At 40.1% G+C, this 14715-nt stretch overlaps 1 protein-coding gene across 2 annotated transcripts in view; it reads right to left on the reverse strand.

Moving 5' to 3' along the window:
- Positions 1-1279: 1279 nt before the first annotated feature.
- The window catches only part of TGFB2 (transforming growth factor beta 2), a 65365-nt gene continuing 51929 nt past the window's right edge, over positions 1280-14715 (reverse strand). For both annotated transcript variants that reach the window (XM_009646829.2, XM_009646828.2), the window contains exons 3-7: positions 6505-6637; positions 6276-6386; positions 4033-4207; positions 3301-3454; positions 1280-1484 (exon numbers count right to left, since the gene is read on the reverse strand). In XM_009646829.2, the coding sequence (XP_009645124.1) occupies positions 1326-1484; positions 3301-3454; positions 4033-4207; positions 6276-6386; positions 6505-6637 (732 nt within the window). In that variant the 3' untranslated portion in view covers positions 1280-1325. The remainder of the gene's footprint in view (positions 1485-3300; positions 3455-4032; positions 4208-6275; positions 6387-6504; positions 6638-14715) is intronic.

The raw sequence follows: 14715 nt of genomic DNA on the forward strand, positions 1-14715 counted from the left end.
CATCCTTTTTATGAAACAGAAAAACAAATGGAGTCAGGTAGCTTATGTCATAATGATGAACAATATACAAAGCACATGTATAGCAATTATTATAAAACATGTATTTGTAGTGCAAGTCAAAATACAGGGACTCTACTCATACTGGCCAGCTAGAGGGAAACACATGATTCTGAGTGATCAAAAAGAGCCCCAAATTCAAATTCAAACTCATGAGAGCTGACAGTATTACAGAGTACAAAAATATGGTGAAAATTTACACATTACACATAAAGTACTTAATTTTTTAATAGTTTACAAATAGAGATCTACAGATATGTTTCCAATTAAGCTGGCTTTTACTACCCACCTATTGTAATACTCTAGGTATGGTTACATATACCAAAAGAACAAAAAAGTCCCATAGCATAGCTATACAGCAACATATTAAGGTCTGAAGATTAGACCAGTACATGTTAAATATTTCACTGGTTTACTAAACTGACATTTTAAATCATTTACAGTAAAAAAAAAAAAATCTTATAGACTTGTCTTTGAGACTGAAACAGAGTGTCCTTTATTAGTAAATTATTCAGTATTTAAAACAAGGGCTTGAGACCTTACAAGAAGCCTCTCTAGGCAGCTGGCATGAAAAATAAGGTAATTTAAAGGCAGAGTTTCTCAATAATGCAATAACCGACTTCTATTTTAATCGAACTAAACTAACCATTACTTTGATTCTTTTGAGCTCGTGTTCCTTTAGGCTTTACATGTATTTCTGGCAGCTTATTTGGTCTCCACTTTGTCCACATTGGCTGGTTTTCTTTTTTCCAATGGCGATACGGAAATGTTCATTTGATAGTTTTTACACACAAATAAATAATGCACTGTTAACTCTACAGCTAAGAGGAATGGGTAGGATGCCTATTGCGTAACAATACAGAGAGATCAAGTAAGGCATGGGACAGATACAGCAACTCCACTTCATGGGATTTTCCTGTTTTTTTCCTTTCACATAGTAACACTAACAAATTTCTTCCAGTGTTTATTTTTTAAAAGGTTTTTTTTTCTTTAACTTTGCTTCTTGTCTATCTCACACTATGTGTAGGTGAAATGTAGGATAAAGGCCTTCAATGTTTTGCTTCTGATGCCAGTTTAAAAAAAAAACAAAACAAAACAAACTTTCAAACAGTTCAGACTAGTACCGCTTTTTTTCTTCTTTTTTTTTTTTTCTTTTAACACTGATGAACCTGGGTTTTCATTTTTCTTTCTTTCCTTCTCGCTCTTTCTTTTTTTCCTTGGTGGTTTTTTTTTAATACACACACATCATGCTGTTTCAGGAATATCCTTTAGCTGCACTTGCAAGACTTTACAATCATGTTGGACAGCTGTTCGATTTTAGGTGTTTTGCCAATGTAGTAGAGGATGGTGAGGGGTTCCAAATCCTGGGACACACAGCACGGAGAGGCAGAGGCTTCTGGATTTATGGTGTTATACAAGCTGAGTACCTAGAAGGAGAAGGGGAAAAAAAAAAAGAGAGATTAAGACTGCAGAGCAAATTCCTTTCTGCATCGCTTCCTCCCACAGCGCCTGAGAGAAAGCCCACCGAAAGCAGTATGAAGATTCCTGGATTTTAATATTTTTTATGCTTCTCCAGTTCGATCTGGTGTCATAATCTGCCCAAATTTCCTAAGGTTTTATCCATACAGTCTTAAACCTCAGAACAGGTATGTGCCTGGAGCCTGCTTTGAAAGCATAGCCCTTTGAATCAACACGCACACTGTATTGATATGGAAAGAAGAAACTGAAAGGTTTTTGTCTGTATCTTCAGACTGCCATTTGCCATTACAAGATTTTGGCTTTACAAGTGCACCAAAGGGAGAAGAGAGCCCTTCAGAGTATACGTGCTCCCCTGCTTTTCCTCTCCAGCTACGTTTTACAAAGTCTGTAAGTGCCTCCCTGCAAGCACCAGGACTCAAGCTGCAGTTACTCCTGTTGAGAATCAGCTGCGGTGAAGTGAGCAGCGCTGGTGCTTTATGTCACGTTGGATTCGTATGCATGGTTCTCTGCAAGGGAAGTATGTAGGGTTACCCACTGATGATGCATAGGTATTTCTGAGGATGCCATTAATGTGTTAGCCAAACACCAACTGACCTTTTCCTAGAACTTCCACACAACATTTGCAGCTCAAAGAGACAGAAGATCTGTTCAGGACAGCAACACTAACTACTTTATTAAGCAACTTCTGACTCCTTGGGCAACTATCCAAACCACATATTTGTGACCATGACAGTTATTCTTCCTCTTTCCTTTAAAAACAAGTGCTGTCCAAAATGTGTACACTACTACTCCACACCAGCAGGGAAACATCCTTACCTTATTTATACCTCTGCCTGCTGACATTGCTCACAGTACGACACCACAGCCAGTGACAGCTACGAAGGATACCTATCTATACCTGGGCCTCTAAGTTCAGGACGAACACGCTATTGTAGCTTTAGAAACCAAAGGGAAAGCAAACTGTCCCTTGGACGTGAAGAGTTCTCCCTGCTGCCTGACATTGATCTGGTAGTTTGAGGGAGGCTTGAAAAAGGGGAGACGTCATTCTTAGAATGGACCTGAGGGTGAAATTCTTACTTTATGACAACTGCGATGCAAATGTCTGCCTCTTGCATTTATTGTCTAGACATCCTTATTGACAGGTGAGAGAAATAAGCACTTCACAGCAGACTACTACTCATCCTAAGGCAGTTGGCTAAAATACCACATCTAATCCCTAAAATAAAAAGTCCCATCTCAGACGTCTACTGGTTCTTCGGCATCCCAGACACAAGGTTCCTCCTTTGCGTATAAATTTTCAAAGTACAAGAATGAATACATCTTTTGAAGTAAAAGAAGCACATCTATCAGTACATTTTAATGAAATTCAGCATGGCAGCATATCAGTAACAATGAAAAATGAAAAATGGCAGGTCATAAAAGTAGGTGATGATCAGGTGGTGCAACTCAGCCCTTCTGTAACTCTGACAGTGCTTCCCTCAGTGCCTTTGCTGACCAAACTCATTGTGCTGTCTTCCATTCATTCTCTGTAATGAAAAGTCTCTTCCCAGGCAGCCTCCCAAAGCTACATCAAGCTCATACTCACAAAATTCATCCAATCCATCCATATATAATACTGATGAACACATTAAAAAAACTCATCACCCTTAGTTACTGAGATATTAAATACAAGCTTTGGGCACTGGTGCTGATGCCAGGCCTAGAAATGTATTTCACCCTGCAGTTATAAAATAGAAGCTGAAAATTAGCAAAATCATTACTTACTCTGCTGTGCTGAGTATCTGAGCTCCATAAATATGGGCAGGCTCCTGCACAGAAATTAGCATGATAGCCTTTAGGTTCATGAATCCATTTCCAGCCAAGATCCCTCTTGAAGTCAATATAAAGTGGACGCAGACAGCAATTATCCTGCACATTCCTGGGAAATAAAATATAAACACACACATTGGTCATAACAAAGACAACACAGAGAATAAAATTAATCTGGTTGCTTGTTCCATGAATGATGCTTTACAGGCACGCAAGTCCGAGTCGTGAAAATTCACAACCAAATCACATCAATAGTAGCTTATACTGTAACTGAAATCACATGCTTAGATGTGGCAGGACTTGCTTATATAGACAAAGCTAATGGTTTCCCTGGAGGACTAGTAAATATTTTTCTCCAGGTCATACTGAGTGGCTTCTCTGAGTAGGTGAGCACAGTGGAGGTGATAATTTGGCTGTGATTATGGAGCTGATGGGTCTGGGAATCATCCCAGATGGAACTCAGCTTCTGCTTTCTAAGGCCACAACCTTCCTCATCTGCCACTGTCTCTGTGGGATTGGAGACTGCTGGGCAGACAACTGCTGCACACAGACCCCGTGCATGGGCCTGCGAATGAGGGTCCGCGCTCTGTGTAAATGCCAACCGTAAAGAAACATGATAAGCATCTGCATTAGACCTCACAGGCTGGTACTACTATGCAAGTATACTGAATATGGATGCATAGTTACCTAAAACAATAGGCAGCATCTAGAGCACGCTTCTTCCGCCGACTGGGCTGTTGCGACTCAAGTCTGTAGGAGGGTAATAACATTAGCAGAAGATGTGGGGTCTTCCCACTGTATTTTTTCCTATTGGACTTTAAAGCTTTCACATCACCACTGGAATATGTGTAGTCATCAATACCTTCAAAAAATACATTTTGGTGATAAACATTATGTTGCTTTTTCTTCACAAATTAAATAAACCATCTTTTTAAAAAAATTCTCTCAGAAACTGGGCAATGATGGTGTCAGCTGAGAATGTTTACTGGCGAATGGGGGAGGGGGCAAATTTCAACCCAAGGCCCCTAAGATATTCACAGTTCTCATGTTATCTATTGTATCAGCCCTCCCACATTCACAGCCATTTAGTGGCATTTCAGTACATTTACCAGAACTTTTGAAAAGATTACTTCAGTCACTGCATCTGCATTGCTTAATTTCAAACGCCCCAAGCAGTGATGCTTTTGTCACTTCACTTAGGGCAGTAGTCCCATCTTTTAACAGCTATGTACCTTTTAAAGCCTTGTAAGACCATTAAAGCTGCTCTGGATACTTCACCTGCATTTCCTACTGCATACTTCCAACCCATTAGTTTTCTCCATCACATTTACCTCTTTCTAATGCTTGTAAATTCTCTGTCTCCCATAGCTAGCTTAGTTAAATGTGCTGATTCTTTCCAGAACATCAGTTATTCTAGCCCCTTCTTTTGTATGGACATGGCGAGGACATTGATCAAAATATTTCTTCCTGAAGTGGCAATCAGTGACCTAGCATTTTGCATTTTTTTTGAAACACAAACTGCCTTACTAGCTTCTTATCACAGCAATAGCACAGGCAAAAGACTCAAGGTATTAGCCTTTCCTGAGAGCCCAAACAGCTCATGTTATGCCTGTTGCTAAGACCCTTTTGAAAATTAACCTCCTGGACCAGGTAATACTATCTAAAAAGATATACTTTTCTTTTTGTAACATTTGCAATCACAGTGACCGAAGATCATACTAACAATTTTTTAAACACACACAACGGCTTTAATCACATGTACAGTCCATGTATTTACTTAAGAGAAAAAATTCCAACGCAGTGAAACAACGGCTAGAAAAACTTAATACTTGACAAGGAATATAGCCAAATCCTTGGAAAACAAATGAACCAAATAATTATATAATTTAATAAATCAGAACTGTACATACAGAATTTGGGTTGGTTCTAATATAGCCATAGTTTTATATGTACCGGTGGATGATAACTATAGCACAGTCAAATAACATTTCCCTTTTTGAAACTGAAACTTTAAAGGCTTAAAAACATAAGGGAACTTATGTGACCTTGATATATGTACGCTACATCACCTTGTCTGCTGTCCATAAGAAGCACATATATCCAGAACCCTAACTACGCACTGTTGTTTATTTTTTAATGCCCACTCAATCCAATCTTTCAGTTTTTACCAAGCTAACTGTCAGCATAAAAAAACCCTCTGTGTAACTAATATGCAAATAAGTTACAATAAATTCTACATGCCAATGTGGATATATAGAAATTATCAATGTTAACTAATGTAGTTTTGTTGACTACACCTGAGAATCAGACTTCCACTGCTGGAAGTAGGAGCCCATTGAAAGGCACACCATTTCTGTTTCTGCAACGCACAATGCACTGGCAGTAAAACACTGTAGGACATTTATATGAGTCTGGCACCTATTGTCCAGCTCTTCCCAAAGCAACTGATGCCTTTGCTAAGAGTACTTTAAAATACTACTGATACGACCAGAAAAAAGAAGGGGGAAAAAAAAAAAAAAGAGTAGCTGAGTAGCTGGAAATATTTATGCAGGTACTTACAAAGACTGGGACCTTCTATACTCAGTGAGGACAAAGGAAGGTGCTTCTGTAAGCAAAGCAGCCAACTGTTGCCTTAACTGTACTTTGGAAATGTTTAACACTCGTAAGACACACCATGCTCCCACACATGTCTACTGCAAGCAGCTTATATCCCTGCCAAACACCATCCTAATGCTGCTCTCCAGTCGTAGCCTTCTCTAACTAAGCCTGAACTGTTACAGTGCTAAGATGGACAGCAGTCAAAGGGTTTATTTTTAAAATATTCAACAAGTTTTCTCATGACTATCCAACAGTGGATGGTTCACCTTTTTGTTTCCCTCCTCAATTATTAAGTACCACCACATTTTTAAAAGTTTTTTTTCTTTTGTTACCTGCAAATCTTGCTTCAAGCTCCTCACTTTTATTTGGGATGATATAATTATTGGAAGGCACAAAGGTGCAGCACGGACAATGTAAGCTTATCTTAAATCCAAGGTTCCTGTCTGCAAAACATAAAAGTAAGTGGAGCTGGTTTTTACACGTGGAATGACTCTGAAATACTGCTGAGTTAATGGAGAAGCAGCTGGGGCAGGAGTGAAGGCAAAGAGCGCTTGTTGTCACCTCTGTGATGGAGCCACTCATGTACAGCCTCAGTGACATCAAAAGACAACCATTCTCCTTCAGCTCTTGTTTTAACTACTTTGCTGTCAATGTAGCGCTGTCCTGGTGATGATAACTCTTTAGATTTTAGAACCTGCAAGAAACAACAAGTATGATTGCCTACAGGTTAGCATTTACCTGTTTTTTATTAAAATGGACCACCAACATTATAAAATAGCAGAAGAACCCATTACAACTCAAACCTCTATGCAGCTGAGGCACATTTTCAGAAAGAATTTTCTTAGGGCATGTGCAGAGAGGAAGGTGATATAAAAACACCCTAGTGAAATCAGCTTACACTCCCAAGCAAAACATGCCATCACATATTCCTTCCTAAGAGAAATCACACAGAAAGACTGCCCTGAAAACTTGTCCTGCAACACAAGTGCTCAAGAGATCATAGTAACTGGAACATCAAAAGATGCTACTTTACCTTCTTCAGTAATACTTACACTGGTTAGAGGACAGTATCGGATGCTAAATTAAAGCCTGTACAATGCAGTTTGTACACTGAAGATACTGTATTGCTCACCCATAACTAATCTGCATGGCATTGCCTTATTCATGCTTCCAGCCTTCCTCCTCACTTCAGGTACTAGTTACGCATTAAACAGAAAAAAAAGTTATTGTCCATACCGGGAACCTGGGGGCATGCAGAGACAGCCTGGTGTGAATCGTGGCCACACATGGATTTGTGCAACAGGCGATGCTGCTTCCATCCAAACTTTGATGCCAGCTATATTTATATTTGTGTCAAAATTTCCAGCAAAGCTTGCTACTGAGCACGCGATAAAAAAATGCCTGTACATAAGAAACCCAGCCCTCCCTTTCAAGACATAGCACTGCATGCCTAGAATTTCCAGTGCCCACAGTCCTCCTCCTATCTAAACAATTCAGCAAGTGCCTGCCCACATACAGGCATAGCCTGCTGTTATTTACCCCAACTCTAGCATGAAAACAACTGGACTTTTGGCTGCTAACAGGTTTCTGGTGTCCTGGTTATTACTATGTTGATAGTTTTGCGATGCAGGAAGCTGGAATGCCATGCAACGTTAAGTCAACTCTAATCAAGATACCACACGATAACATCGCTTTGTAACTTTTGGCATGCCAGATGTGCGACTTCATATATTGTATCGGGTTCTTCCTCTCTTTTACCATCCAAGTCCATCTCCAAATGAGTAACTGACAATGTCTCATTGTTTCCTCCTATTTTCTCAGCCCAGACCAACCTGACATCTAGCAAATGCTACTGGAATAAAACAATGGTGAAACTGCATAATACATGTAAAGAAAAATATTTCAAAAGAGGTGTGAAATTATGTCATCATGATAAAATTAGGCTTTTCATAATTAAACAGAAAAGCAGGCTTGAAGAGACCAGATTCTGTCCAACATGCAGAATCTCCCTATTTATTTGAAGGAAGTGCTGGACCTCTCAAGGGCTAACAGTGCAGCTCCCACAATAACATTTGTCTATGAGAAGAACAGCAGTATGACAAGCTCTTTGCCTTCTTTCTGATCAACACATTTAGCAAAAAGACATGAGAAGATGTTGGTCCAATTCCAGAAAATTATTAAGTGCCCCTAGTAGGCGATGCTGAGTTCTCCAGTAGAAACTGAGGGCACTCAAACGCTGAACACTGGGACTCCTTTTTATGAGGCAACCTTCAAACAAAGTGTTTGAACAACTGTTTACAGAGAGTCTGGCAGCAGCAAGGGGACTACCATTGCTCAGAAGTGCCAGAGGGATGAGAGAATCAGTAATCAATGCTGGGAAAGTCCCAGAGAAGTACAAATATAACCTTGCCTTCCCTTTGGTCTTTATCAGGTCAACCCAAGTGTTTCTGAGGATGTAATGCAGCTGTCATTCTGCAAAGATGTGTTGGGGCAGGGGGTGTGTGAGGCGAATGGGACACAAGAACTTGGCTCATTTCTCTTCCTTTCTGCGCAGTCATATCTTTCCAAAGACTCCAGAAACTGCATACCTCAGTTTTGGCAGTGATGTAAGGATCTAAAAGTAAGTAATGTGCCAAAAGCAATCTCCTGATGTTAACTATAATTGGTCTTAGATATGTTCTGAAGACTCAGCCATGCCTTGCTATGCAAAATAAAATGTCTTTATCCCAATCCCATTGCTACTAAAAGCCAAGTCGAGGACTGGCAGTGTGTACCTGGCATGAAAGGCATTTGTAAAAGTACAAGAAATCATTACTGCATGTGTCCAATGGTACAAAGAACATCCATCCTCTCTGATGAATTAAAGGACAAGAAAAGCATTTGCAGGTTTTAAAACTGTAGGACACTGTGGGACAGGATGGACACTATGAATTAAAAGAGCTAGATATTATCCATACTACGGTACCTCTGATACCTGAAAGTAAGGCTTCTCTCCATGTTGTTTATGCTGCATGTTTAGGAAGAAAAATTATGAAGAATGAGCTAAGAAGTCACAAAGTAAGTATGGAATAATTTCCACAATTGACATCATGGGTTAAACAGGTACTAGCAGTTCTTAAAGCAAAAGGCTGTAAGTGTGATGAGTGCCACACTTAGTGAAATTAGCACGTCTGCTTCAGTCTCCTCCTCCTGGGCTGATTAAGTATCTTTATAGCATTAAGGTGATGTATGATCTTAACAACTTGATTACTTGTAAGCAAGAATGATCTTCTAGCCTCACCATTTCCATTTTTGACTTCTTTTTCTGTTACATCATTGCAATCGTGGAAAGCTCATGGATGATAAAATCCTACGCTGGATCCTCAGTCTATTCCCTCCCACAAAATAACCTGAAGGACTCTTCACTTCTTTTCCTACACTGCATTCTATGTTTCCATCCACATTGAAGCAACTGCACTCTAAACGGTGGTAAAAATGTGGCTTCTTTGTATGGACCTATCAGAAATTTTTGCAGCTACAATATATTGTTCACATGAGTCTTCCAGATATTATTACATGAGGTAAGTATTTTAGGTTTCCTCTGCCATTTTACCCCTTTGGTTTGCTACTTTGTACTTTGCACTACATTTCTGGTCTTACCTTCCCTATCAGCAACACACATTTTTCTTCCAGAACACTCTTAAGCCTATATTCCCACTGGAAAACTTCTCTTTCAGTATTTCCAATACTTTCTTCCTATTTGATCAACTGCTTTAGTTGCAAGAAAGAAGAAAAGCCTTTTCTGTGCCTTACAGCTTTTGTGCTTGAAAGCTCATCTACTTCTTCCAACTATACTGATTGGTCTTAGAAGAGATACTACCTTTACCCGTAAACATCGCCTTGCCTTGCCTATAAACACTGCCTTACCTTTATGCTTAGCCCATCGCAACCACATCAAACACTGTTATTAGAAATGTTGCTGCACAACGTGTATCTGCAGGAGCTAAATGAAGGCCTAAAAACTAGGCCTTTGTGCAAAAGAGTTTTCAGTGCACTAAAAATATTAACAGAAGACAAGGAGAAAAAAAGAACCAAAACACAGGAGAGAAGAAAGACTGGGTTAAATTTCCCCTTTAATCCTTTCTCGCTACCTTCTGGCACCTTGTCCAAACACTGCCTCTTAAAGAAGCAGAGAGTTGATATGTCTATGGGTCATGACACGGATGGCTAGGGCTTTTGGGGTGGGGGGAGTACCGTGCATCACCACCTGCATATGGAGGTGACAGATTCAATCACTTGCATGAGTAGGAGACAGAGTTTTCACACACACAACCTCACCTCCCTTGCTTACAAGCGACATGTTTAAACATCTGCAAACCCAAGTAGCTGACGATGCACAACAACCGCACGCGTGCAGGTGCGAGCATGCACACCTTCACGCACGCATGAGTGAAAGCTCAAAATCAACAAACTCAAAATTCCAGTTGTGCAAAATCTCTGCAGCTTCTGAACATGGGGATGTTCTTCCAGGGGTATCTGTTTATTCGATCTTGTTTTCAACAGAGCAATAATGCAAAGCTGCCTTTTCTAAGAAAGGATTATACGGGGAACATATGCATATGATCACACTAGGTGGGGATGAGCTGAACAGGAAGAAGTGTTACCAAAAGGTCATCCAGCAGAATTCTAGCCCAGTATGCAGAGTAATTTTCATTCAGTAGCAATGCTTGAAATTCTAAGAACAATTTGTTTTTGTCTACCCTCTTTTTGTACGGAATTCCTCCCTTTCACAGGAAATCAAATAGTTAGCCAAAACGTTTGTTAATCTCTTCTTGACAAAGTATCTTGTACACTTAAGCCCTGCCTTCTAGCTGTCTTTTTCTACAGGCACTGCTAACGTTCCCCTTGTTAATTTTTCTTCTATTCTGACCCTTCTTAAAAATACCTGGGGAAAAAAATAATCTTACAAATACCCATGAGGGATCTCTAGATACCACATACATTAAGCTACTGCCAGCAGATCAAAGCAAAACAAACACATGAATACAGGAATAATGCAGTTAATTGCAGGAAAGGGCTCATGAAGCAGCCAGATGCAAGCAAAGCATTGCTCTTGCTTGTACAGAGACACACGTTTATGAAGCCCAGTTGGGGATCTCGGTGATGACAGCACTCACATGCCACCCTCATCAGGCCTGCCAGATTTCTGGTATTTTAGAAACCCCGTTGAAATCTCCTCTTCACTGGTTCTGCAAAGGCGTTCTGCTCAGCCGGAGGCCAGATCATGATACTATCTTGGAAGCGTATCCCCAGTCACCATGACCAGGGCATTCAGTGGTGAAAAGCCTTAGTTTTATCTCAAACTGTTTTCAAAAGAATGACAAGTGAGTTTCCAGAAAATACTGATGTCTAAGTTCTGCCACCTGCTATGCTTATTTTTCACATCCACTGGAGAGCATTAACTGATACATTTTTTTAAAATTTAAGTGTCAAGTAGCCGAAATATTCATTAAAATACTGGAGGATGAAACTGTTTATTTATGCACACATGCTTATACTCTCAAGTAACTATCACACAGTTCTGAATATAAAAATAAGGACAAGGATTGTCTTAGTCTGTATTTTATAAAGTACACTGAGAACACTATAGAATTCATGATAACAAATAAAGTAGAATGTTTGCAAAATTAGCAGAAACATGGCTTCTTTAAAAAATAGGGCATATCAGAGGCTGATATAAGCACAGCAGCAGCGTTCAGCGTCAGTGTAATTATACTGGTTCAAAAAGAAACCCAAAAAACCTCCAAAACCCAAAGACTCTGTTAATAGAAATGTAATTATTTTGCTCAGTTTTTCCTTTGCCTACTCCCCTTCTCATATATATGGCAGCTAAAGCAGGGGATAACTGAATAACACGTTAGCGTATGTATTCTAGACAATAACCACTGAGAGCAGATGCCAGAACAGCCTGTCTTCATGACTCACTAAACACATAAAAGGAAAAAAAATTGACAGAAAGACACACTGGTTCTTTCAAATAACTACAGCTCCAGAACAGCAACTTGCTTAGTTTATTTCAGATTTGATGGTCTGGCCAATAACTACTTCTATATTTACCACAGTCAGATACAGAAGAATAGGAAAATTACAATTAAGTATAATTTACAGTGGCATAGTTTTGGCTAATAAATTCATCACCTCCCCAGCAAGCAAGCAAACAAACAAACAAAAAACTGAATGTAGCCAAGAAAACCCTAGGCACACATCAAAGGCCAAGCTTTAGCAACAACAAGGGCATTTTATAGCTGGGTTTGAGAATTACGGTCACCAAGTGTTAGGAAATATTTTTGGTGACTTACAGTTTCTTAAAACAAGTTGATGAACTTTCAAAACATAGTAATAAGATCATATGGCCACTTAAAAATATCTATCCTGTCTGCTGCATTTCCCTGGAACTTGGGATGGTCACTGCTGTCAGCCAGCGTGGGTTCTGCAATTGCTGAATAGCAGTAAATATGGCATTATCTTGTAAAAACCTGCTATTAATCTGTTTTTCCTCTCCATGCATTCTGGACTGTCTGATCTCCTCCCTCCAGATGCTGTTGGCTCCCTGATAACTTCCTTCCTTCCCTTTTCTTCTCTGTCATTGCAGACTCCTGCAATGTTCTTCTGTATTACAACATCTTGGCAGGCTCACTAATCTCTCTCTTACTTATCAGTCATTATCCATGGTTTCCATTGGAACTTCAACGGCCTTTTAAAATAATGGAAATAACCTGACATGTACTTGTAAGCTTAAAGTAAATAAGCCCAAACAATGAGATCCAGTGGTAAATGATGTGCTAATGCTGGTTAACATCAGAGCAGAGATAAGTTCAGCTATGCACAACATCATGGCTGGAAACGGCCCGTTTAGGATAACCTTTTCTGAACTAGAAGAAACCTGCAGGGGACTCCAGCCTAATCCTCTGCATTGGAATAAACAGATTCCCAAGGTCTGCATATGCAGCCACTTGGGGTTTCCAAATGCTTACATACTATTCACCCTACTGAAAGATTCACTTGCTGCCTGGTTCCAGATTTCAAAGGTCTCCTCAGACAGCTCTGAGACTTCATCCAGCCCTTTCTGAAGCTTAAATTTACAAAATGACCATGCTAATTCTCATTCCTTTCTCACTCCCTGGTTGAATTTGAGGTCTTTGATCCTATCTTGGACACAAGGATAAGCAAACCCTTAATTCTGTTGCAAATCTCTCCAGTTTCTTATTCATTATATGTGGAAACGTATGTTGTGAAGTGCAAAGCCTCCATATAGTACCTCTTGCCAGATAATTGGGAATCTATTGGCTATCAAAATCATAGCTTCTTTTTATCACCACTAGTGCAGGAGACTCTATTTTTTCAAAAACTCTCATTGTGAATTTTCAAGTTCTTCTTCTAGCCACTTCTGCAAAAGAGTAATTCAGTCTCTGTCTTCAGTGCTATCGGAGTTAAAAGGGCTTTACAGCCCCCCTGTTTATCAATGGAAGTCTTTCCATTACTTGCAAAGGTCTCTGAACCAGGCTCAAACTGAGGGCAGAATCTTTAGAGACTAGTATATGAGATGCAGAGCTCCTGCCAAAATACAAAGGTATGGAGTACTTGCCAAAGTTTTAAAAAAACCCCATAGCTCTCTGATCCATCTGCTCAGAACTTGCCAGACACGTTCTTCAGGCAAACTTGCAAATAAAAAGAACATATTGCACACATAACCCAGCCCCTTTTATATCTGGATGGGCTACAGCTGCAGTAGGATTCTCTCAGAACGTTGGCTGCTACTCACTTAAAGGTAAAAGAAGGTGAAGTGTGAGGGGGCTAAAGAGATGAGTGGCTAAAGCAGGTCAAAAAGGGAGGGGAAGTCAAGCAAGTCAGGGAATCACTGTGACTGACTCATTGCTTTGCCCTGTGGTGAGGGGATGAGCTCTGGGAAGAGAATGGATCCTGAGGAGGAATTTCCTCTCCATTTGTTCCCCAAGCAGGGCCTTCTTCCTGCCACTTGAAGATACATGTGCAGTGTAAGTTGGGGATAAGCCCTGAGGCCATTCAGTCTGATTTATGCTTAAGCAGGCAGGAAGACTCTGCACTGTATAAGCAATAAACAAGAACGGAGGGTCTGGGGTCCTTCTCCTGGAAAATTCTGAAATACCGAGTGCAATTTCCTGCCGTTTAGGAGACTTTAAGATAGCTCCAAAGAAAGATTTTATATAAAATGAAGCAAAACAAAAAAATCCTGTACACTTATCTAGCATTTAGCTTTAACTTCCCTGAGGCACATCACATTTTATTAAAATATCAACAAAGAGGAGCCAAAGTCAACAAAAACAGAGTGGGTTCTCCTGTCTTCTAGCCAAACACTCTAGATCCTGCAGGGTACTCCTGTGTTCATCTCCCCTTTGTGCACAGGTCTCCAAAGCCCTTCCTCTTCCTCAGTCCTATCCCTGACAGCCATATCTCATGTTCACATGCATTTTACTGCAACATTTTGGCATGCTACTTTCTTTGCTATCTTAATATTTGGATTTGCTGCTTCTTCTAAGATGCTGTCTTCTTCTGCAAGTCACTCCTCTTTCCTCCCTCTTGCCTGCATTGTTCTCCATAAGTCATGATTCTCCTTGTGGTCTTCTCTTCCCACCACCTACAGGCTTCCACCCAAATCACTCCCGTCCTCCTCCATTTTCTTCCATTGTCTATTCTTCTTCATATAGGATTCTCTCCAACAAAGCTTCACACTGTTCCCTACAACTCCCCAAAACA

This window comes from Egretta garzetta, unplaced genomic scaffold (genome assembly GCF_000687185.1).
Source record: "Egretta garzetta isolate BGI_Z169 unplaced genomic scaffold, ASM68718v1 scaffold339, whole genome shotgun sequence".
Taxonomy (NCBI): Eukaryota; Metazoa; Chordata; class Aves; order Pelecaniformes; family Ardeidae; genus Egretta; species Egretta garzetta.